This window comes from Mchenga conophoros, linkage group LG14 (genome assembly GCF_057382185.1).
Source record: "Mchenga conophoros isolate Kocher_MC1m ecotype Shallow Benthic linkage group LG14, M_conophoros_male_GT1.1, whole genome shotgun sequence".
Taxonomy (NCBI): domain Eukaryota; kingdom Metazoa; phylum Chordata; class Actinopteri; order Cichliformes; family Cichlidae; genus Mchenga; species Mchenga conophoros.
Window position 1 is genome coordinate 17,344,020 of NC_140539.1, and position 26,237 is coordinate 17,370,256.

General features: G+C 39.7%; 1 protein-coding gene across 2 annotated transcripts; it reads left to right on the forward strand.

Annotated features, from left to right (window-relative positions):
• Nucleotides 1-23,569, forward strand: kcnj5 (potassium inwardly rectifying channel subfamily J member 5). Of its 2 annotated transcripts, XM_085245584.1 has the most exons (4): nucleotides 1-251; nucleotides 10,105-10,184; nucleotides 12,230-13,103; nucleotides 21,422-23,569. In XM_085245584.1, the coding sequence occupies exons 2-4, from the start codon at nucleotides 10,122-10,124 to the stop codon at nucleotides 21,805-21,807; spliced, it is 1,323 nt and encodes a 440-aa protein (XP_085101710.1). In that variant the 5' UTR covers nucleotides 1-251; nucleotides 10,105-10,121; the 3' UTR covers nucleotides 21,808-23,569. The 2 variants fall into 2 exon arrangements, with proteins under 2 accessions (XP_085101710.1, XP_085101711.1); XM_085245585.1 differs by lacking the exons at nucleotides 1-251; nucleotides 10,105-10,184 and adding an exon at nucleotides 12,045-12,133.
• Nucleotides 23,570-26,237: the final 2,668 nt, after the last annotated feature.

Genomic DNA, 26,237 nt, shown 5'->3' on the forward strand with positions numbered 1-26,237 from the left:
CATCCACTCTACCTCTAGCTCTCTCTCTCTCACTCCCTCTTTCCCTCACACACAAGCACAGACAGACCCCCCTCTCACACAGGAGTAGATAGAGAGTGGTGAAGAGCAGAAGGAGCTGGGTGGCAGGAGGGAGGCAGGAGGGCTGTTGTTTATTGAACAAAGCCAGGAAAGGAGCGTGCAGTCCTGGGAAGAAGAGCCGCTGTGAAATGCCTCGAAGGGAGCCCGCCAGCTACTCCTGCAGAGACCTGAAGGTAAGCGTCGTTCACCGCCGATGGAGGAGGGAAAAAAAAGCAGAGGAAGAGACAGGGAGAGGAAGGCAAAAGAGGAGAGGGGAGGTTTTTAAAGCCATTGATGCATGATACGACCGTGGCACCTCGTCCAAGCTGTCTTCTCTCAGTTTGACTGCGAATGGCATAGCATGACAGCATTATTTGTTTGAGAATTGACAAATAAAAAAAGTGTGCATTACTACAAGGAGAAATCCAAAACTGTGAGAATCCAATATCCACTATTTAGAAACAGCGAATGCAATGGCCGATTGAAAGAGAACATGTAAGCTAATTCAAGAGGAAGAGACCGGGAAAAGAAAAATGTTTATGGTACTTCAGCAATAACCTTTATCACCACATCTTGCACTCCCCCCCCTTTACCCCCACCCCAATCCTATGTCACTGCAGTGATATATAGATCATCACTATGCATCCCCTCATTGCAGGGGGCAGGGTAATCAAAAAGGCATTGAATATCTCTGACGCAAGCAGAGAAAAGCCTGTCAACGCTTCTACTGTTTGTGCCTATTTGGGCTCCGTGCTGTAGTTCTCTCAGTACAATGCAGGAGTTTTACAAGCGCAGCAGCGAACCTAAAGTGAACGTGCATCTGTGTGTTACTGTAAGTGTGACTGTGCGCGCGTGTGTGTAGAGGAGGGGGTCTCGCACGTCCAACATGCAGCGCAGCATGTTTGGGCTTTGCATGTTTCTTTTTTTACATTCTATAAAAGTTGGAGATGAAGCAAAGGACACTGGGTCGTGATAGCTGCTGGTATGAATATTGCAGACTGCATCAAAAGTGTTAAGAGAAAATAATTCCTCTTTTCTGGCCTGGAGATTATACAGCTGCTCGCTTTAATGTCTCATGCACCCCACTTTTTTTCCCCAACCTCCCTTACTGTATGGCGGACTCTCTGGGAGACACATCTCAAGAGTTGCTGCTGTAAAACTTTGATGACATTGCAGCGGGCTTAATGGTCACATTAATTGATCTCTAAAGCTCCTGTCTGTCCTGGTATCGTCTCATCAAGGCACATCGGGAAGACGGTGTCAAGGCAATGTGCAGACTCGATCATGATTTTTTAATGTGGAGGAATACTAAAGCCGATGCTCTGATCATTAACCACATTTTTACACATCACTCAAACTCAAACCCAGAAAAAGGGAAAGCCCGGGGTGATATCCTAATGCCGAAATTTGCAACAAAAACCTGCTTATTTGCCACACTCGATGTTACTTTTAATCACTGCAATTCACCGTGACCCTTCTCGCATCTGCTTGAACAGTGATTTGCTATTTCAAGGCTGCAGATGGAAAGTGTGAACTGCTGTGATGTAATGCTTTTTGGTAGATAGGCCTTTGACCTCATAGGGCTATCATTGCAACTGTAATTCATGGCTGTGCACCTCATTTCCCCCTCCTACTAAGCCCGTGTTCAGATCTCCCTAACAAGTGGACAAAACAGGGCAAAGGGCAGGAATAATGCTCAGCAGGATCTAAAGAGACTCTCAAAAGACAAGACAGTGTGAATAATTAATTGGATGTGTTTATTTTGTTAAGACTGTGTGTCTCAAGGGGATGGGGAGAAAACCACATCCGCGATTCTCTAATACCACAGTGGCACATTTGTGTCAAGAGATTAGCCAGCCGTGAAGATTTTGTCTGTCTTTCTTTTGCTTTTTGCATCTTTTCTTTTCTTTTTTTTTTTAGTATCACACACCCTGGAAAATGTGCATCCATCTCCGAGTGCAGCTCAGAATTACAGTATCTTATTTTTTTTATAGATCTACATAAAGATGCCTTGTTTATGCAGCCCTACTGAACTAGTTGCCATCTATAAATTCTCCTTCAGTTTTAGCTTGTGCTCTTGATAAACTACTGTCTATAATTCAAAGCCCCGCCACTCTGTGAGCTGTACATGCAAGCAATCTGATGCTTGTGTTACTTGCAAGAGACAGATGTGCTGAATACAATTTCTTAAATAATCTAGTCTTTCCCTCAGGAAGATCAATCACTCTGTTTATGTGCTCGTAAATCTGCAACCAATGGAAATCGGTGCTTGTCCACTGTATGTTAAAGTGGCACCTACAATGCTTATGTAGCAGATTTATAACATGGCACACTCTCTGCTTCTGCCACAACTTCACAGAGCGTGCGTTTTCTCTATAGTCTCATCACACATAAAGTTGATAGAGTGCATGAGACTGCTGCTGCTCCAGCCTACACACAACACAAATAAACCTTCACCCTGTGTTTGGTAATGAGATGACTGCTTCAGGGATCACTGCTTTGTGTCATGGTTGTCTTTTTGTCCAGCACACCTATACTAACATAAAAAACATTAAAGCATGTCTACACTTCTACATATACCTAGGGTTACCCATCATGAATGGGAAAAAAACAGCTTTAGGGATCTTGTAGCTTGATGCAGTGTTGTTCTGTACGTGGGTAATTGCCAAGAAATCTTTTAAAAATTGTTGGATGTTTCAGGACACTTTGCTCTGAACATCCCTCAGTGAGCTTTCTAGTAACATATGCTGTCCAGGTGGTGTGAGAGGATTAAAAACTAATGCTGCAAAGCTACCTCTTTAACAACAGGACTGTAAAATGTACTCTGTCACTGGCTACATTTTAAAAAATGTGAAAAATTGTCACATTTCCAGGTTAAGTGGACATGTTCATGATGGGCCGCGCTCCTTTCTGTTAGCAGCAGGTTATTGCTTGCACTATCCTTTATTTACTATGTTAAGGGAGAATGCTTGCACTATGCACATGGCTGCCTTTGTCAGGCATTGCAGTCTGTAGGAGATGTGCATTGATGTCTCATATCCAGTGGATAACATTTCAAGCCAGGCCAGTTAGCTAAATCACACAAGGGCAATTGCATTGTGGGACATTTACATGGTGCATGTACTTGTAAATATCTGTCTTCAGACATGCTGGCAGAATTGGATGTTGTTTAGTTTGAAATGCACCAGTCTGCTATTTTGTTTGGCCAGTATAACAAATGCCCATCAATATCATTTGCAGACACAATGACAGCTTGACTAAATTTGATCCATATTGTGTAACCATGTTTTTTTCCTTTCTCTTTTCGTAAGAACAATGCGCATTAATCAGCATTGTGATAAATACAGCTTTTTATACAGAAGAGCACATACTGCTGATGCACATACTTAATTTTGAGCACTCGAAAAAAAATTACAATAATAACGTCAAAAAGGATGAAAATGTAAATACACCTCGGATCTGTTCTATCGGATCAGAGTGATTTTTATCAGGTTTTATGCACGGGATGTGAGCATCCATCACCAAGAGGAAGATGATGGATCTGCAAAGTCTCCGTACATTTACCATTCATTAGCAGAGATGCAAGAGCAACGTGCTGCACGGTTAAGGCCTATGGAGTGACACCATGTTCTTTTTTAATTTGACATCTTTTGAAAGAATGTTTTCAAGATTGCTCTGCTTTTTTGCTTCGACACCAACTTGCTTCACATTTATGCAGATTGGACTCACTCACAGCATGTCATCTGCTGTCAGAAACAGAGGTTTGAGCTTTCCGCTGAAGGACACGTCAGCAAAAAACTGAGCAGAGACCTTGTTACTCTGCTGCTATACCCAACATACCGGAATAAGGTTTGGGTTTGTTTTGTTTTTTGTTTTTTAACATGCAACTGACAGACCCTAATCTCATTTCATTCTGACTTAGTATGTGCTGACTATGGAGAAGGAGCATCCTCAAAGGGACAAGCACGGGGACACAGTGAAGCATGTTATGAATTCTGATCCAGATCATGACCTTTGGCTCTTCCACCATTCTCCATGTGCTGCCCGGCTCTGCAGCCCCACCCCTACCATGCTTGTGGCCTCACTTCACCTCATCTTCCCCTCCTGTTCTGTCCTCTACAGTTAGATGAGGCAGAGGATTAATAAGCGAGTACACTAAGACTGATTTTGGATGCAGAGAATTTGTATCAGTGGGTCCAATTTATAGACTGCACAGAAGAAGTTAGGGGGTGTTAGGGAGCATATCCACCTCTCTGCCTCACACATCTCACTTCTGTTTCCATCACGTCTCTCACACTTCAGGCCAGCATGGTTGAAGAGGGTGCAATTTGGCTCCAGTAGGTGTTGGGTTTTAATCCCATCGACTGCCACTTCAGCAGCAATGTGAAATGGCCATCACTTTTTCTTTTGTAAAGGTGCTCATCTTAGTGGAAGACTGACATTTTTGGCTTTGGTGAATTTTTTGTAAAAACTGTACAGTAGTGAAAAGACTCAATCAAGGAAGGTGTGATGCAAAGGATGTGTGTGTGAGAGAGTGGGATGAATCATTAGGAAAATTATTTCTCCAGTGTGAATGGAATGTCTTGGTGCAGCAGTGTCACTCCGGAGAAGGTCATTCGAAGGAAGGGCACAACTGGATACACTCAGCTCACTATCGGGCATAATGGGAAAATGGTACATGGTAAGTTGGTAAGTTCGTGTGTGTGCGTGTGTGTGTTTGCAGAGCCTGGAGACAAACTAGCTGGGGACATTTTTAGTCATTTGACCTGCCCGACCTCAAAGTGTCATAAGTGAGCAGAGATAGGGATGAAGCCATGTTATTTTATGGGCCAGTCTTAGCCTTGGATAATCATGACAGGTCCAGTAACCATGACTGAAGGGAGGAGTGGAGAAGCGTGGACAGTCAAGCAAATACAAAGCTCTTGTGCTCCTGTAGAAAGACTCTACCAGTGCAGATATCTTTACCATGCAGGGACTGGTAAACCTAAATCTAGCTGACGTCTTAATGTCTTAAGATAATCCTAAAAACATCTTCACAAAATTAGCAACATCTGCCTTTCTTCTCTTTTTATTCTATTTTTTCTTATTCTTCATCCTCAGCCTGTGTTTTTATTTATTTTTCTCACTATCAGCACCATTTGTCTTTCTTTTTTTGATGAAACAACAGAAAACACTCATCCATGAGCTCAAAATCTATGGATGAGATCCTCCAATAGTCCTGTTTTTACCGTTGAACTAAGGGATACTGCTGTGTTTGCTGCATATCTTGCTGCCATTTGTAACCCTGTCATGCTCAGCAGAAAGGTCAATGAGGAATGGTGAAATGAAGCACCACTGTCAGGTAAAAGTCTAGTGTGAAGTCACTAAAAATGCATGCTGTTTTATTTGTATTAAAAATACTGCAGATTTTATCTTTTATTTTGGATCCTGAAAGTTATTCCTGACTGGGGCGAGCGTCAGCATTTCCAAAATAAGCACAATTGCAAAGCTTTCAGACAGGAAATAAGGAAAGCACAATCGATAATCTCCACATAATGTGAAATAAAGAAGAAATTGGGAGATTACTGAACCAAACAGTTGATCAAGTAAGAATTATAATTCAGGATTGGATCTGATTCAAGGGCTTTATTTGCATGTTGGTGATTAGTATTGATGTGAACCTCTCTTAGCTCAGTTACAAGCTCGCTCTTACTTCACAAAGCTGACAATACAAGTTTCTGAAGTTCAGGAAAATATAGGAAATTAAATCACAAAGCAAATTCTATTCAGTACCAGTCAGCCCCTGAGGGGAAATTATAGTGCTTGCTACAGGTTAGACGAAGAACAAAACACATTTTGCTGCGCTCTGTATGGATAATTGTTTATAGCATGCGGTGTCAGCAAATAAGGGAAATATATGTAGTGTAGATATCCCTTAGGAGGCAAGTTGCCTGGTTTACTAGTACCTCTTGGCTTTAAACACAATAGATGAGTGCTCTTGTTATCAGGACACAAACACAATTCAACCAAAGCATCCAGTCACTCTTCGGGTAACAAGATAAATGCTTGTTACCCTCTTAAAGCGCTGAGATAAAACACCCCAGCTGGTATCCATTTCGAACACTTCTCATTCGGGCTTGTTGAATCTGCAACCGCGAGCAGACACTGCAATTACAGCCTTTCTGAAAGCGCACACGGGTCTGGAGTTCACAAATCTCTGGGGAATCATATTTAATTCATGGGAGAACCTAAAAAAAAACGAGTCAGAAAGTGAGACCTTGCAACCCCTGCAATGTATTCAGCAAGTTATGCTGAAAGCTTTGTGCGCACCTCTGCTGTCTGTCTGTCTGTCTGTCTGTCTGTGTTTTCTCTGCTCAGATGCCTGTCACGTCACTCTGCCCTTTGCTTTGGACGAACATTGTCAACACTACATTCCTGTGTGGATCTGGTTTGTGACGTGGTCCTCTCACTTCCCCTGTGCTCGCTTTTGTATTCCCTCCCCTCGTTTGTCAGTGATCAAATAAAGTAACATCAAAGACAGATGGCAAAGAAATGTCAGGTGTTGTTAAGGTCAAGAACGAGCCACAAAGGTAATTTACTGTTCCTTTGCTTGGTTACTTTCAAGGCCCCGTGTATCCCTTGTTCTTTGAGCAAATTAAAAGTATCTGATTTTCAAATAACACCCAGGGGCTCTATAAATTAATTGCCTCTTTTGGGGCTCCAAAGGTGTAGTAAGATTGCTTCCAAAACTAGGGCTTCATCTGAAACCCCACATACACACCACTTCCCTCTAAAATTATAGTAGTGGCAGTAATTAAATCCCACATCATTCAGGAGACGTTCAAAGTGTTCCCTTTCTACTTTCCCTGTCACTTTGGACCTCACACAACAGATGTTTAAAAATACCTGTTTTGTAATACAACTCAACAGCAGAGGAAAAGCTCTTTAAAACCGCATCACACTGCACCGGAGGCTGTCACAGCACATCACCTACTGGCTTCAGTTGTGCTAAAAACAACCACAAAGAAAATATGTATGCTCATTTTATATTGGAATGAATGTAAAGGGAAGGAAACAGCTGAAGGTGCTTATTTCTCTGCCACTAACTGATTAGGAGAATAATCATTAAATTTAATGGGCAGGATGATGAATAGAGTGAAAGCAGTGTTCGGGGTTTTTTGTTGTTGTTGTTTCGTTTTTTATCGAGAGAGCAGTGTGTGCGAGTGGGTACACACAGTCACAAGAACTGGCAACGATGGCGATGAGGAGCCTGCTCTTTGGGAAAATGACATCATTAAAATAAAAATGTGCAGCTGAGCCTCATCATCCAGGCAAATTGGTCAGCATTGGGCACTGGGTCACCTCCAGCGTGATGAGGTCAGCTAATCCCTTACTTAGGTCTTGTTTGGTGGTTATAGTCAAATATTTAATATTTACTTCATGAGTCTGAACTGGAAATAAAATTAAGCGAGCACATCAGGGTTGTTCAGGTGCTGACTTTTGCCCTCACGTCCTCCATTTGTGTGCATTATTTTGTGCATGAAATGATGCACAAATGATTTGCTTTGTCAAACCTAGTTTACAAGAAACTGAATTCATGGAAATGCTCAGCCTCACAGCTGATATCCTCAGTGTGGTTAGGTTTATGTAACAAATGCTCACATCCTGTCTTGTGATTCAGTCTTGACCTCAAATGTTCCCTGCGCTGTGTATACCAAAACATAACCGTGAAAAAATATTCATGCTTGACTTGCTACATGCAGATAGTGCATTGCCAGTACAGTTATTGGTAAAACATGCAAACTACACTGTCAGCAAACATTTTGGCACGTTCAGTGCTCTAGTTTGGCAGTGTGCTGTGTTCATTAACTAGCAGCGTGCGGCCATGATGCTAGCTCTTCTTGGCGGTGATCACCTACAGCAGTTTTTTGAGCTAAATACTAATAAATACATATGGCTGTGTTCTCACTGATTAAAGCTCAACTCAATGTCATTCAAGAAACCAGTTTGAGGTGACTGGAGTTTTGTGGCACCAGAAGATGGGTGCACTGTGGTCATAAAGGGATAACAGGATCAGCAACAATACTCAGATGGGCTGCATTACTTAACTGGTACAACTAGACGCATTTTCTAATTTTGATGACATAATTGGGACCTGTGTGGTCTTCTGCTGCTGTAGCCAATCTGCTTCATGTTGTGCATTCAGAGACGCTCTTCTCCATAACTTAATTGTAATGAGTGTTTGGTTTGTTTGTTTTTTTGCTTTGTTTTTCAGTTGTTGTTGTCTCCCTGTCAGCATTTGGTCATTCTCCACTGACCTCTACTATCAGCAAGACATTTTATGCCAGTGAACTGCCACTAACTGGATATTTTATGTGTTTTACTGACCAATATAAAAACAAAAAGGTCAGGAAAAATGGGAAAAATCCTAGCAGGTCAGCAGCTGTCTCACGTTCAGATTCACATAAATCACCTTTCTTCCTCATTTCTGACACAGTTAGAACTTTAGCTGAATGTCTGGGCCATGTCTGCATTCCTAAATACATTGAGCTGCTGTCTTGTGATTTGTTGGTTAGATATTTGGGTTAACAAGCAGTTAAACAGGGGTAAAAAATAAAGACATTTTGTGCCTTTATATTTTGAATATCTTTTGTTTTCTTCAAAAATAAGCTTACTTTTGCTTCTACGCAGCAAAGTCAAGCTGCCATAACAGTAATTTCCCCCCACAAGTACATCCCTGGAAATGCCTACATGAAAGAAATCTTTATATAGACTTTTGAAAAAATATATTGCAACAATTACAACTGCAATGGCTTGACCTTTTTTAACCTTATAGCTTTCTGTGATCTCTTAATATACCATCTGGCAAACCCTGACATAATGACAAATTCATGCGATTTCAAAGCCATTCATCCATTTTCTGCTTATCTGAGTTCTGGTCTTGGAGAAGCAGTCTGAGCAGAGACACACCTTCTTTCTATGCAGCCACAGGCCAGATGAGACATGAGCTCCTAAGTGTATCCTCTTCAGGCCAAGTGTTTTGGGTGCTCAAAACACCTCGCCTTAAGAAGTGTCCAGGAAGCGTGCTGTTGCCCAAATTGTCTTCTTTCAATGTGCCATCTCTATTCTGAGTACTTCCTGAATTACTGAGATCCAAGAGTGAACCTAGAAACCATTTGAAGTTTGTTTTATTGAGTCTATTTTGTAAAACAGTGCACTTTCATGGGTGATGTTATTCTTTCATTTTCTACCTATATGTTGTAGGCGTGGTTTAATTCAGTTTTAATTAGATTTTATTTATATAGTGCCAAACCACAACAACAGTTGTCTCAAGGTACTTTATGTTGCAAGGTAAAGACCCTGCCAGAGATTAATAATAACTAATGATTAAATTCAGAATGGTGTAAAAACACAGTTAGTGGGGGGAAGAAAAAAAAGAGTGAAGAAGAAACAACAAATCAACACTCACTCAACTCACCTCTCATTCTCACCAGTCCACCTCTTAATTTCAAGCTGGACCCTCATCCCTCCTTTGAACCAGGCCTGAGATACTTTATTGGTGCAACAACTCCTTCCCAGTCTGGAACCTACCATTTTTTTTTAGCTTAAAACCACTGCCTCAGATCTGGAGGTGCTAAGGAAAACTGCCGCAGTGTAAGCTGGAGGTCAACAATCCACAAAAAGCAGAGTTGAGATCCTGTGAACATAAACCAGACAGCCTTAAACCACTGGCTGCGCCTACAAATCCTGTCTGCAAAAGTTATGACCAACATATTTTCCAAAGCACCCAAATCTTGCTACAGTTGCACACGGACCAAATCAGCTTCAGTAATGGATGCAACTAAATGCAATGTGTTCACGCAATACCTGTATCTGTTATGCAATACCTAGGGGTTGAAATGTAAAAAGCCTGAGATTGTACCTACAATGCAGTATGTACTCTTTCAGTAACATAGCTATGACCTTTTATTGTTTGTCGCATTGGTTTATTTAAAAAAAAACAAATGACCATTCTGGAAATATGTTTAGTATAACAAATCCCATGAAGCACTTTTTCATTTTCGACAGGTTAGCTCCAGCTGAGGATGGCAGGAGATTCCCGAGTCCTAATGGACCACAACATGGAGATAGGCGTCACCCCTGCACAGGTATTCGCACAGTACACACACTGTATTTTGCCCAATCTGTATTACTTTATATTTAAACAACTGGGAGAGATTAACTGTGAAATACTAGAGAAACTATATGAGAGAGTGGAGGTGAGACCTCGTTTTTGGGAAAGCAGGGGTAGAAAAATAGATGAGAGATATATAGAGAGAAGATAAGAATGAATAATATGGAAAGCTCTGACATTGAAAACAAAGCATTGTGGAAAGCATTATGGAAATGCTCAAGAACTTAAGAATTTATCTACCCTATAAAGTAGATATGCTGTAGAATTATTGAATAGATAAAATAAGTAATATGAACATGAATTAAGGCTACCAAAGTGTAATTTTTTTAGTAGTTTAAATAAGTGTTTAATTCAGTTTACCTGGCAGTGAAGATAATGACCAAAAAAACAGCCATCCCAAATAACTAGTGGAGTTGTTATCCATCCTGAATTCCCAAGCTGATTGAAACTTATGCAGCTTACTCAACCTTGTCTGGCGAGGCTCAGTGAGAGAAAACTCCCAGTACTTACTAGTGCCAAACAGAGACAGCTAATGAATTTGTTTTAAGAGCCATCACCCCCAGGGACAGTATTGACTACAAAGGCTGGAGTTTGGGCAGCACTAGCTGTGATGTCTTCATCTATCACTCAATTAACCCAGCTCAAAGAGTGGAAATGAAAAGGCCTGTTTTGGCTGTCTTTCATTGAAAACCTCTGTAGTAGCGTTTAACAACTCGAGAAAACACGGCCATACGTCAAGTCATCTTGTCAGTAGAGAAGAAACGCTTAAAGCATTACCTTAAAAAGCGGTGTGCCGACTGCATTCTGCATGACTGTTTGATGCATTTTCCCTGACTATGGTCTGTAATAAGGAACCGCATTGACATTTAGTGAACGCACGGTCATCAAGCCACTAATTGCAATGCAGATCAATAAGAATAGTCTTTCAATTCTTCTTTTTCAAAATGGTCCTTAAAAACTGATTACATACGATTTGAAAATTAAAATAAAAATCCGGCAGGTTTTATTTTTCAGGCATTACAATCAAAGGCACCAAAAAGGACACTGTTTGTGGCTCACACTGTGCTGTTCTCCAACTAAACTACGATAATGATCATCCCTATGATGGATGCAACTTCCCTGTTGATGAACGTGTGGCTGTGGGGAGAAATGGTTTGCAGGTGTAAGATTAGCAGAAAGAGACACAATCGTTGTCTCGTCTTGACACAATCATTTCATTTACCAACTGAGATCTGACAGCGTCAATGTCTCAATAAAGAGTCCCTGTGCTTTTCTGAAAGGTCCCTTAAAACATTGTCTTTGGTGTATGTTGGTCTTTTATGTATTTATTTGTGTAAGAGGGAGGCCAAAAAAACATTTTTTTTTCCAAATCATGTTTGAATTTATAGCTACATTGTGAAGCATTGCCTTTTCTAACCATAAATAAACTCAACAAAATATGATATTATAATATGATATTATAATAATGCCTACAAGTGTAAGGTGATTCTTTAGTTATACATCAGTTTTTTTAGGGTCTTTTAAAGGGTCTTTTAAAGGATGGTGGTAGATCTGTTCTTATCCGAGGTTGCAAATGTTCCATAGAGTGCAAAAGAACACAAGGGACAGGGAGGAAGGCAGGGCACAGTTGTGGAGCCAGATTGCCTCGCTGGAGCTGGGCCAACATAGACAAAGGCTTGAGTGTCCTTGTGTTCTTGTTGTGTCCTTACTCTCTGTTTCTTTTTTGCCCTCTGTGTATACATAGACATCTACAAAGTGACTTTGTAACGGCTCTTAATTTGATTTGCCTCGCTTATCTTCTCTCCCTCACCTCTAGTGTGGCTTAGCAAAACCTGATAGAAAATCCCATACTGCAGTGATAGTTAACACATACATCTTCCAGCACACTATGCCTAACAAATTCTTCAGAGCAAATCAATGCGGGTAAAATATCTCTCTAATTCTGTCTTTTCATGCCTAATTTCTTTGACCGTTTTTCTTTTCCTTACTTTAGCACTCTGTCTTTTTTCTTTCACATAGGTGAAGAAGCTTCCCAAACATTTGAGGGAGCCTCAGATCTCTACAGAGCGAACCCACCTGATAGCCGACCCAGTGAAGAAGCCACGTCAGCGCTACGTGCAAAAGGATGGTAAATGCAACGTTCATCATGGAAACGTGCAAGAGACCTACCGTTACCTCAGTGACTTGTTCACTACGCTGGTGGACCTACGCTGGCGTCTTAGTTTCTTTATTTTCACACTGGTCTATGTAGTCAACTGGCTCTTCTTTGGGTTTCTTTGGTGGCTGATCGCACTCATCCGTGGGGATCTAGTGCATGGTGACGAGGAGGGCTGGACCCCCTGTGTGGAGAACCTTAATAGTTTTGTCTCAGCCTTCCTCTTCTCCATTGAAACGGAGACCACCATTGGGTATGGTTATCGTGTAATTACCGAAAAATGCCCTGAAGGTATTATACTACTTTTGGTGCAGGCCATCTTGGGTTCCATTGTCAATGCCATGATGGTGGGCTGCATGTTTGTTAAGATTTCACAGCCAAAGAACCGTGCTGAGACCCTCATGTTCTCACACAACGCTGTCATATCGGTGCGAGATAACAAGATGTGCCTGATGTTTCGGGTGGGCGACCTGAGGAACTCTCACATTGTGGAGGCATCGATTCGAGCAAAGCTGATCCGCTCACAGCAGACCAAAGAGGGGGAGTTCATCCCGCTCAACCAGACTGACATCAACATTGGCTTTGACACAGGGGATGACCGGCTGTTCTTGGTCTCACCACTCATCATCTCTCATGAAATAAATGAGAAGAGCCCCTTCTGGGAAATGTCCCTGGCGCAAATGGAAAAGGAGGAGTTCGAGATTGTGGTTATTCTTGAGGGAATGGTGGAGGCCACAGGTATGAAGGGGGTAAGATTATCAGGAAGGGGTAAAGGAAGTATGGGAGGGCATACAAATGAGGATAAGTCAAAAAAAGAGATGAGGAAATGTTGCAAGCAGTGAGCTAGGATGGATTAATGGATGGAGAGGCGAAAGAGGAAAGGTGAGCCTGCCAGTAAGCGCTGCTTACTGGAAATGATGGAAAGACAGAGATACTAATTAAAACCTAATAATAATGCATTAAAAAATAGAAGACATTTTTTTATATCTTTCCTATTCTATATGGGTCAGTTTAGAGTCAATAAATTGTTTGAAATGTATATTTTCTTAATTCCACAACAGTTGTTGACTGTTCTTTTATTTAATCTTTAACTGCAAAACTAAATATTTCTTCCTTCAACCGAGGCAGACAAATAAACTCTAAAACCTCTTTACAAATGTTTATCTGTACCGGCATCTCTACTGTTGCTACTTCAAAGTTTTGCCTTTGATACTGTTTATTTTCAATTCAATGAAGCGTACCTACCTGCAATGTTGGCGTGTGTTTTTGGTAAAAACCAAGCAGTCCTGAAAAGTGCTGCAGGCTGGTTACATTAATGGCGCAGAGATGACCAGGTGTATCTGTAAAGTTCCAGAAAGTATTTCCCAGCTTAAAACTGCAGTCAAGACCACAAGTTCAACACAAGTCATTTGTCAATCTAACTTGTTCCTGTGGCTAAATCAAGTATTGTTTATATGCCTAACCTGCATTTTTTAATGGCCTTTGTTGAAGGACTTATTACAATATACTCATTTTAAATTAATTGAATTATACATGCTACTAATTTACTTTACTGGATTGCATCATACTTCACATGAGTAAAGGAGACACACAGTGATTAGCGGTCTGATGATGCCACAGTTGGCTTTTTGAAAATTCTAACAAACCATCAAATGACCTAATATGACCAGACACAGCTTTGCATTCGTGTGAACATTTCTGCTCTATTTCATCTTATTTATTTATTTATTTCCTTTTTCCTGCAAAGCACCAGCAGTCATCCCACTTCCTGCTCACACTGCTTGATACTTGACTCAGGCATTAAATCACCTTTCGCTTCACCGGCAGAGACCATGGCATCATGCAGGGGTTATGTCGTCACTGTCCTTGACCGCTAGGCAACAAACTAATCTGACCATCCACCAGCCCTCCCCCACTTCCTTTTTTGTATGTGAGACTTTCATTCTGTGCGTGAGAAAGAACACAGTGACAGACAGAAAGCTACCTCAGGCCCAGGCTTTACGTGTCGTTAATAAAAAGTCATTAATAAACAAAATATCCTGCGTACGACCTCAAGTGGATGTCGTCACGTATATTTTGGAAGCGATACATACGTGGGTGGTGAAACTGGCTTCATGCTCTCGCAGCCATTACTTGTTAGCTGTGTAGCCTGTGGTGTGCAGCATAATGGTGAGTAAGGCTCTGGAAATCACTTACAAGAGGTGCTTCCACATTATTTGTTTGTTGTTGTTTTTTGTTTTTAAAAAAAAAGCAAAACACAAACATGACATATTAAACCAAATTTTGCTTTTCAAGTGTAATTGCAATAACAAAGCGGCTCTCTGAAATAAAAGCAGCTTATGATACACTTCACAGTTAGTCAACTTAAAATCGTGGGAAAATGTCACGATACAATAACCGAGTCTAATGAGTATAAGATGAGTAAAATTATGCAATCATGTTCACACTTTTTATTCCAAATTTAAATTGGAGTTTAAAATAAAGTTTAAACTGAATGAGATTCTTACACAAGACTTTGGATCACTTTAGCTGATGCAACAAAAGCTATCAATTTCATATTTAATTGAAAGCAAGGAATGGTTTTACTTTAATAAAAACAAACAAAAAAATAGGCCACCCCTGCTTCCCTCACTCCCTTTTCTATAAAGTCTTAATGGGAATTACTTATTAATACTTATTATTATTATTATTATTATTAGTAGTAGTAGTAGTAGTAGTACTTATTAGTACTTATTAATACTTTTTTAATAATACTATTTAATAAAAATAATAAAACCTTTTTTAAAAAGTTTTATGACACCTATTTGAAAATTCCAAAGTGGTAATGTTGTGATTTGATTGAAAAACTTTCCTACATATCCATAGCTGTAGATACTAACGAGCCTGTTAAATGCTATATAAGTGATAAGTGCTTATGGAGAAGTCCAGCACAACAGGATAGTCTTTCTCCCACATAAAATGAGGTCATCGCACCAGCTATTTTGCTGCAAAGAGCAGAGATCCAAACTTCCCTGGTCAACAGCACAAACACCTCTGCCCTGTTGTAAAGGGGGGACAATGAGGTACAATCAAGTTTTTATGAAAGTACGCCATATGTAGGCAAATAACATTGCCGTGCAGTCAGCTATGAGAAGAGCACACAGAGACTGTGTGCAAAGTGCAAATAAATGATTCAGTCTTTTTTCATTAATTGGCATGCAGACTCAAACATGCAATCCATATTGTATTAACTCAATTAACAAATATCCATCTATCTTTCTCAAAATAGCCATACCCGACATGAGAATACTGGTGCCTTGGTTTGAGCTTTTATGCTGCAACACAGCATGAGAGAGAAGTCATTCAATGATTGCAAACAGCAATTTGCTGACCCTCCTTTGCAGTGGAGGTTTTAGTTATCTTAATAACAATAATAATGATGTAAAATTCGTCTTTCTTTTTTTCTTTTTTTTCCTTTTTCTTTTACAAAATGTTGTGGTGTAACAAACAGGACGCTGTTGGTGTCTTGACTGATTTTGGGAAAATATCCCTTTACAAAGTTGCACTTTTGAGGAAAGTCTCTTCTCAATTACATCACAGTCCAGTGCAATTCAATAATCCATTTTGGAGGGTGGCTTCTTTAATGAGAATCAAAACACTGGAATGAATCCTGTGGCCAAGAATTATGGAAATGTGGGGCAACATTTATTAAAAACATGGGAGCAAATTGTATTACATGTGTATGCACTACGTTTTATGCACCCAATTTAGTAAAGTGTGCCTTGCTTGTAATTTCCTCATTGGCTGCACTCTGGCTGTGACTTTGAGTCAGACTCTAGATTTAAGATGTACGGTCACGGTAAAAAGAAAGTACACCCTCTTTAAATTCTAAAGTTTTACATATTGGGATATGATAAGAAATAATAACAGTGCCTTAGATGAACTGCAAAGCAGGAAATATATATTACACAGTTTATTCAAACAAAACAATGGCCAAAATTCTGAAACACTTGAATATAAAAGGTACACCCTTGATGTTTCCATATAAACTCAGAGAATAAGTAGCAGCTAGATGCTCCTAATTAAATGCACTTGATAAAGTGATCATCAGCAAGTGTGTACCTAAAAGGTAGAGCTTTAGGTATTTGTCAGGTCTGAAACACTCAGTTTAAAACAATGTTTGGAGGAAATACATTCAATTGAGTTAGATTTTCCTTATATAGCACCAAATTAAAACAACAGTGGCCTCAAGGCGATTCAGATTGTAAGGTAATGGCCCTGCGACAATACAGCAATGATCCTAAATCTAGTCAATTTGGCATAAAGTTGATCATCTCCTGTGAGAAAGATCATTCACAAGTGGAAAGCATTCAAGACAGCTGCCAATCTTCCCAAGAGTAGATATCCCAATAAATTAATTCCAAGGTCAGATTGTGCAAGGCTCAAAGAAACTGAAAAAAGAAGAGCAAGTTGTTTGGATATAATGCATAGCACCATGTTGGTAAAAACCAAACACAACATATCCACACGTACACCTTATACCAACTGTAATGCATGGTGGTGTAGGGCTAATGATATGGGCTTTTTTTGCATTCATAGTCCCTGAGCACCTTGCAGTCATTGAGTAGACCATGAACTGTACTGCATACCGAAGTATTTTAGAGGTAAATGTGAGTCAGTCTGTCCTACAGTGAAAGCTTGCCCCAAACTGAGTGATGCAACAGGACAATGAACCCAAGTAGAAAGAATCAAACAGAATGGCTGAAAAAGAAAAGACCTAAACCTGACTGAAATCCTGTGGCAGGAACTTAAGAAAGCTGAGCATAAATGCAGGCCCACAAACCTTGATGAACTGATACACCTTTATAAAGAAGAGTGGGTCAAAACTCCTCCACAGCTATGTAAGAGATAAAGTCATACAGCATCTTCACTCACAAAACACTCACTGCGGTACTTTAAAACAATAAAGCCACTAGAGGTTTGTTGTCAGCAACATACAGCAGATGCAGTTTTGATGTTTTATATTAGGAAACTAAAACTGTACGTGACCATGCTTCATTCTATTTAGTACTTGCTGTGATGGAGGCCCAGTCATATACACTATGTTGCTAACAACAAACTTTGCTGTCATTATGAGAAGTGTTTCTAAACTGAACTGAACATAGTGTGTTTGTCCCCTGTGTCCTTCACAATATTTATATATAAAATAAACCCTCTTTTATGCCAGTTCTCAGAATACAGAAAGAATATTGCATCATCATCATTGTTGCTTGTGAAAACAACGGTGTCTGCACTGCTGTTTTTTGTTTTATACTTTGCAAGAAAATTCATAAAACCGATATCTGCAGCAGGACCCACAAATATGATTTCAAATGGTGAAAAGAGAGACAAATGAAAAGAAAAAAAGTGAATATGACTGTAGGCTGCCAGAATTAATATAAAGCAAACAATCTTTTCAAACACTGAGATGGGGCCATTAAAGTTTAATACAAACAATAACTAAGCTTAGAATGACATTTCAGGAGTCATTACTTATTTATTTTTTTATTTACTTAGTTGGTTGGTTTTCATTGTTTATGTTTATTTGTTTGTTTGTTTGGTCATCATTTGTGATTCTTTGATAGAGGCTGATTCTTGATTTACAATACAAAGCCTGCAGCCTATGTATCAGCAGTTAAGTTCATTAGAGCATGTTTAATAGCAGATTTTCAGATTGAAGAAGGATGGTCGATTGTCTCAAGGTTTTTGCCTCGGCCCACAAACAAAAAGTAGAAAGAAAGTCACAAGATAAGCCCTCAGCATCTTTGTTCATCAGAGGACACGTGTGTACTGACAGGAACCCTTGAGGGCAAAAACAAAAGAGTCAAGACACATGGTCAAGTTACAACCTTCAACTTGACCTTTACAATTTAACTTTTTTGATGATACTGTTTATATGGTTTATCCGTTAGCAAGATTACTACAACTATTTGCATGATGGACACATTGGTAGTAAACAAAATCACCTAGAAGAGACTAATACATTATGTGTCAATGATGTTCTAGGCTCTATCACTGTCACTTACTGTAAGGATATGTCAAGTTCAACAAATCGTTTCCACCTGGATTTCAAGTCATGGTATGCTCACAGGTCATGATCTTTTTCCATGACGGCAGTTTTCCATGGTAGCCTTTTTCCTTTGGAAAAGAATCTGTTCCATTTTCCAGCAGGCATGATACCATGAGACTTAAAGTTGCACCTCCAAATGGAAACCAATGAAATATATGGTTTCCATTTGGAAAATCCTTTTTTTTTAATTCACCCTGATTACTACATTTGTGCGGCATTGTTTTGGAGGAAATGTACTCGTTGCACTCACTGTATGGATGAAACAAATCTGAGTCCTCTTTACAAGCTGTAGAAATCTCCAGATACTGCTTCTGCAGAAGTGACCAAATTATCCTAAAAGAAACATCAGTTGTTTTTTTTACTGTATATTTATAATGTATCACAATGAAATTTACAATAACAATCTACACATGGCTATCAGGAGGGTCTTTGTTTATTAAAATGGCTAATAAACAAGGGGGGGGGGGAGTACTATCTGATCACAACAATAGGGACTAAATTAATTCATTAGCAAAATACTGTAATTATATCTGTGAAGTCTCTATCTTCCACGAGGCCAATATAAAGTCAAATATTGTTTTGTGACAGTCATGACAAAGCCTGTGCACCACTACATGCCAACAGGAGAAGGTACTAAGGATCTTCATTGAACAGCTTAATGGATTTAGACTACTAAACTAGGGCTTTAAAACAAACACATCAAATACTATTTCAACAACCTTAAAATACACTATAGAATCTCTTGTCATTAGGAACTGAAAGATGCTATATTTCACAAGTTAAATGTGGAAAGTAGGCCACTCATATCCAGAGGGAAAGCTGAAGAAAATGTGCAAAAGCCTCTCCTCTCACACTAGATACCATATCAGTTTCATCCCATGCTTGATGTTTTTGGGGATGTTACATACATACAGATTATTTATTTCAAAGGTTATCGATGGAAAGTCAGATGTTTGCAGTTTAAAGTGATATACAGCTACATATCGAGCGTGTGAATGATTGCTCCAGCTTGGAAAGTTGTGGCAGTGATTATTTTGTGGCTATTTTAAAAGCTGTAAGTCTTATTAGCTAATTGACGCAGACTTTTCAAAGCTGCTGATATAAAAACAGACAGAATACTGAGAAGTGGGAAAACTTACTTTGCTGTCAGAAGTTTATATGCATTCACTGTGGGCACGAATGCCATGGTAATTTGGGGTTTTAATGATTTCTTTGAACTGTTCTTTGTTCCTGGGTGGAATGATTGTACAGCACACATCTTTATTGAAAAACAAATTGCGTGGACAGGTTTCCATACAATTTGGAATTCTTTGTTCCATGCAAGGACAAAAGCACATCTATACAGACCCAAATCTATACAAACACTTGAAGGTTATATAATGCCTTTTAACTTGATAAGCCTTAGGCATATTGAGTAAACAACTGCAGATTCCAAGAGCAGTATTTCAAACAAATCTATGTAAATATAAGTTATTTGGGTATGGCACCCCTTTGCCAAGACGTAAAAGAAGAGCCAAACTGTCACAGAGAAATGGTTAGGATGTTCATAAGCCCAACTGAGCCCAACTTTATATGATTAAATATTGAAATGCTTCATTTTAAAATTGCTTTAAAGTTATCAATGAGGAGGTATGGTGAAATACTGTTTTATTATTTTTTCCTCAATAAAAAAAATGCAGTGGTTTCTGATGCTAGCTGCTATTTAGCTTTAGGTCATATTTAATTTATTAACAAGAACGTATTAACTGCACCACTAACTTTCTGCAGCTCACATTTTTAAGGCTATTTCACACCAGCTACCTACACTGGAAGAAAAACACAGTTATAACTAATGACAACGATAGCAAGAGTTCGACTTAGGTTAGCCAGTTTTCTCAGCCCTACAAATGATATGTAAACATGAGCAGACATTTGCACTTGTCATAAAAGAAAACATGCAAAGGGACTTTTACAGTTGCACTGCTTCAGTAGCTGTGCCACACATCCACCATGTATAATAACAAGACCATGGATGTAGCTCATCAAAAAGGAATGCTATTTAGTTGGAGATTAAGTATCGGAATTTCACGAGCCGGACCACGCCTCCATACTGCTCCTTCTGGTTCTCATCTATATAGGTTCCCCCAGTCCTACAAGCTGTTCAATCTTGTTTACGTGCCCTACCGTCCCTCCCCTTTTCAATTCTTCCTCTTCAGTCCCCTTCGAGGCCTTCCCCAAACCACAGCTCAATTCATGTCCAAGCCATTCACCTTTACCTACTAAAACGCTGTCAAACATAAAATGAGGACGTTATTTATATATTGTTAGTGTTACCAGTTACACTTTTGCAAGCAGAAATGCTGTTATAAAATATATTGTGAATGCTGCCTCCCAAGTCTTATACTTACACCAAGGTTTTATTGTTGCTATTTGAGTAACACACCTGTGTTAAGCCACAGTGTTAAACCATACTTTAATACTTTACTGAGCAAAAGCTACAAACATGCAATTAACATGTGCCTTTAGCATTTAAATGAATCAATGCGTAGTTGTTTTGCCTTTTGACTATCAAAGCATGTGCACACACAATATTGGCATGTGACGTGTACTATTTTTATTCAGATTTGCTTACTATTAAAACACAACTAATGGAATATATACAGTCTTTTTTATGTGTAAACTCAACAAACTTGCCAAATACTTCAGTGTTTAAAAAAATACTCTAGTTATATGATTGGAGACTGATGATAGGAGTGTAGAGAAAACAGTATGCACGTCTTTGCTGTTCTTTTGTAACCATGAATAATTAACTGATGCTCTTTCTCCCTATGCCTCTTTCTATGTCATTGTGTGCTTACCTATCCACTCTGGTTGTGTGTGTTTGGCTCTCTGGTTTCTCATGTATGGACCCCTCGGACTGTCGTGTGTGCTCTTTGATTTTGTGTGAATGTTTGTGTGTGTACATACACCTGTCTTTACCTTTTGGCAGGGATGACGTGTCAGGCAAGAAGTTCGTACCTGGACACTGAGGTCCTGTGGGGTTACCGCTTCACTCCAGTGCTATCCTTAGAGAAGGGCTTCTACGAGGTAGATTACAATAATTTCCACGATGTCTATGAGACCAACACACCCACCTGCAGCGCCAAGGAGATGGCGGCTAAACTTCGCGAGGAGCCGTTATTGCCACAGCTTTCCCTCCTCAGCCCTGAACCCAAAATGCATACGTTTGACCCCCTAAACCGACTGTCACAGCAGGATCCACTGAGCCAAGATGAGGAGATTGAAGAGAGGGTTTCAGGGGGTGACAGAGGGGAGACCAATGGCTCAGCCGCTGCTTTAGAGGAGCTCCCACTTGCTGACAGACTGTCTGACTGATGGGTTTGACAGCTAAAAGCCCAGAAAACCTTGGATAAAGACATATGACATTATATGGTTTCATTTGGTCAATGGCCGGCTTGGTCCTTTGCAGCACTCAGAGATAAAAGACATATCTCCAGCCACCAACTCATGCAATATTCCTCTACTAGAGTGTCAATCTATAGTATAGATTGGTTTTGTAGACAAATAGTCCACATACAGAGAAACACATGTACAGTATCTATATCTACACTTACAGGTGGGGGGGTTCAGATTGTGTTTTTATATACAATAATGACCACTTACTGCTATAACTCTGACAGTTCAAGTTGTATAATGTAAACTTGAGCGGAAACTGGTAGCCATGACAGCTTACCATGGGCTTATTATGAATCCAGTATTCTCATTTTAGAGTGTGTTAATTCAGCTTCGTTAAAGCATAATCTCATAACTCAGCTCGTGTGTCTGACTGCAGCTTCTGTGTGGTAATGGAACCTTGTTATCTGCAATTTTTTTGATTTAATATAGGAGATTATTATCCTTTCTCTGTCACTGTTGTTCTTCTGCGTCAGAAATCTCACTCACCTAGAAGGAAAGAGTCTTCAAGTATGCACAAACAAATAAGAACATTATGAAGGCAATGTGTGCCGGCAACCACAATCCAGTGTTATTTTCTTTGATCGCACTTTTTCTCACGTCTGTGCTGTCTCTCGTTATAGATGTCTAATTCTGTCCTCGACACACTGGGAGCCTTGACCCAAAACAAACCAGCTAGTACCTCATTTTCTACCCATTTTCAGGTTTTTAAACTAAGAATAACAACAAGGCAAATGCTGGCAAAACTGCATAAATGTGCTACGGTATGGTTGGTTAAAGATTTAATTCACCTGCCCACTGCAGCAAATGAAGCTTTCATTTCAAGCCCCTGGTACATAAAGCACAATTTCTTTATAAAGGGGACTCCACACTGACCTACCCTACCCTCCCACCTAGCCACCGCCACTGGCTAATGCATGTCAGTTCTAGTTAAAACTAACATCCAGATATAGCTTTCAACACTTATATGTAATGTTCAAGCTCAAATCCTATTTGAAATGCTCTTGATTTTTATATATGACAATTTCAAATGCTCCTCAAGCAAAATGTAATATTCCATGTATCCTTTTTATGTTTTTTTTTTGTTTGTTTTAAAAGCTTACAGATAATCAACCTTGATATTTTCAGCTGCATTAAAGCTAAATATACTAAAGATATAAACAGGATGTCTTATTTCGTGACTTTAGCATCTGGCTAACTTATTGCTGTTCTTTTTTCCCCCCTTTGAAGGTCACCCTCAGCTTTTGCCCTATAATCTGGCACTTTTTTAGTGAGCACACACATTCAGTCTGCAAATTCACCACCATCACACAAGCCCTAGATGTTTCACATTATATACTTTATGGTCCTTTAAACTTTAGACTTGTCCTTGAAGGTCACTTGAGCTTGCATGGATGAGGTAACAGGAAAAACAGGGTATTTTCTAGTCAGCCAAATTATACATTAATTAATTCTACATTCATTCTACAGTATACTGTCACATGATGTGCAATTTTAAAATCACCAAAAGAAAACCCCCCATTTTTTGGGTAATTTCTTTTATTTAATTTGATGCCTTTTTTTAAAAATGATTTTCACTATGACATTTTGGCACCTTAGTATATTTATCATTCAAGTGAGGTCATTTTTTTCATTCCTTGAATGTCATCTGTTTTCTGTGTGTTCTTGTGGGAATAAACATAATATGGCCGAAAGAACAACATGTTCCTTTTAGATAATCTGCACATGCACAAACAAGTGTATGGGAGTCTATGAATGTGTAGGCATTTCGCACATGACGTTGCGACTGAGGATTTAAAAGTACCTTGATGTGGAGTGACTCTGAACTCTATCAGCTGATGTGTGATAAAATGACACATTTAACTCAAGTGGCTCTGGGTGAAACGACTGCGCCTCGTACACATGCTACCTGAAAACTGGATTAGCTGTGCATCAAATCATGAGAAGGGAACTTTAGCAACCAGCAATTATGAGTGCAGAACAATCTCGTCTTGCATTTAAGCTTGAGGCAAGGAAAACAAATGTGGGAAGATTAGAGCAACTTTGTTTCCACCACACACCCCCTGCCCCTACCGCACGCCTGAATTTCAAAAAATGGATTAACATTACTGTGGCTGCTAGAACCTTCAGGACTTAAACAGTTTCCCTGAGTCAGCTTTGTGTTTTCTGTGACTACGATTGAATTTGCATGCACAACAGCCAGCAGACTGATTAAGAAAGGCACCGCAGCTATTAACTACCAACAGAGAAAACACTGCAGAAGTCACAGGGGTAATGACATTTCAAAGAGTACAACCAGTTAGGAAAATGAAACATGGTGTTACATTCAGTGGCCAGCGTGCCATAGAAATTCAGTGAATCACAGCAATGTGCTGTCAAGGCTATTCTTGTCCAAGCTATTAAATGTGGAAGTTGAATTGCCAGCAAGCTGACAGACCCTGATTCAAATCTGAATAATGTACGATGATGAATATAATGCATCCATTCAGTGGTGCATTGAAATAGATACCCAAGGCAGGTGCATGGGGATGAGCGTGTGTGTGTGTGTGTGTGTGTGTGTGTGTGTGTGTGTTTGCGAGAAAGAGAGAGAGAAAGAGGAGACAGACAAGACTGCACAGTCATGACAACCTCGTGCCTACAATGACACATGCAAACAAAACAACACACAAAATGTTCTTTTATTATTTTGCCAAGTTGCACATGCTATTTCTGCCAAAAGGAAATCAAAGACAGGTACATTTCTAAAGATAAAGATGAATGGCACCACTTCAAGACACTAACTATTGTTCGTCTGCTTAAGACGCCTAGCTAAAATGCTCCCCCTTCTGTTAAATTATGCATGTATTGAATGAAGAAGAAAGCACGTTGGCCATTAACTTCTCAGTAGTCAGAATAAAGCATCCTGCATGAGGGAAAGAATCACAGTCCCTGAGAGACAGCAGGCGGGGATGACTTCTGCAGTTGTTTGAGTTTTTTCCATATTCTTTTTCTGTCCATCATGTTTTGTTTTGCAAACAAGCTGACCCTATCAAACATCTCCCACCGAGAACAAACACGGACAAACTGACAGAGCCGAGTAAAGCGAGCAAATACTTTATGCCCGTGCTGATTTCAGACGTTTCTTTCTTTCAGAACCCATCCAGAGACTAAAGGACAAGCTCCTAAACCCCATTGTCCCATTTTTAGCAATTATGTCTCCCTGCTGCAATTATATCTTATTAAGCATTCAAATCTCGTCTTACATGATACTGTAATGACTCCCCTCGTTTCATTCCCTTGAAGCTCCCACTGGTAAAAGACGGGTTCGTGTCACTTATATCTTTTCTCTCCCTCTTTGTCTCTGTCTTTCGTGAAAGGCTGCAATTTAACTCCTTCGCTTGCGTGTGCTACACACATCAGCAGAAGGCACTTTTGCACACACAGCTGTGCACGTGGTCTGCTGGGTTTCCTGGGAATCTTTCCCTGCAGTGTTAGTCAGAACAGAAGCTGAAATCCTCTTGAATCCAGCAGTGAACGTGTTAGAAAACGTTATGTAATGCAGCTTCAGATGGAGGAAAGGAACCAATTGCACTTTACGCGGTGACGTAATTCAGTCTGCTGTTTGTTCATGATGAAAATTTGTCTGCTGCAAGTCAGTTATACAGTCTGTGGTTCAAGTAGTTGCAAATCCACATAAAAAAGTTTTCTGAACTTCATAAAGCAGCTATGTTGTTCTTAGAGCACAAATATGCTGCAACCCTTGTGTTAAGGACAGCATCATCACCACACACTCCACCGTTAAGTCAACACAAAAACTTTTAAAGATGTATAAAAAGAGAAAATCGATAGCACTGCGAGTTGAGGAATGATCTTTTTCCCGAGTTTTGAATGATACAGACAGATGGAGGCACAGAGTGAGACAGAGAAACCTTTGCCTTTTCCAGCCAGTAGACAGAGGTCTACCCTTTGATGTCGATGGCAGCCTTTGATGAGGATTTCTATGGCTGTAGAGTGTGGCTGCAGATTGAGCTCCCTCAAATTTACCTGCTAAGAAAAACAGACAACCAGGAAGAACCAAACATACTGAAGGAACTAGTCATTGTTAAAGTTAATAAAGCATTAGTACAACACTAAGAATCCAAAAAATTCATGCTGATAAGATTGTGTGGTAAGGTAAATATGAAGCGATAGCCAGCACCTGGCTGACAAAGTTTTCTAATGCAGAAAATCTTTCAGAATAATTGGGTGAAGTTTTTTTTTTTATGGTGGGCTACTGTTTTTGCTCATAGCTCACATTATGTCGATGACATTCTAATTCTGTATAATTCTAAACAGTAAAGCTAAGATGAACAAACTATGTCTAGCTACTTCCT

Coding starts and splice junctions, on each gene's coding strand:
- kcnj5 (XM_085245584.1), top strand. CDS start 10,122: ATGGCAGGAGATTCCCGAGTCCTAATGGACCACAACATGGAGATAGGC. Junction 10,185..12,229: donor TAGGCGTCACCCCTGCACAG/GTATTCGCACAG, acceptor TCTTTCACATAG/GTGAAGAAGCTTCCCAAACA. Junction 13,104..21,421: donor GGGAATGGTGGAGGCCACAG/GTATGAAGGGGG, acceptor ACCTTTTGGCAG/GGATGACGTGTCAGGCAAGA.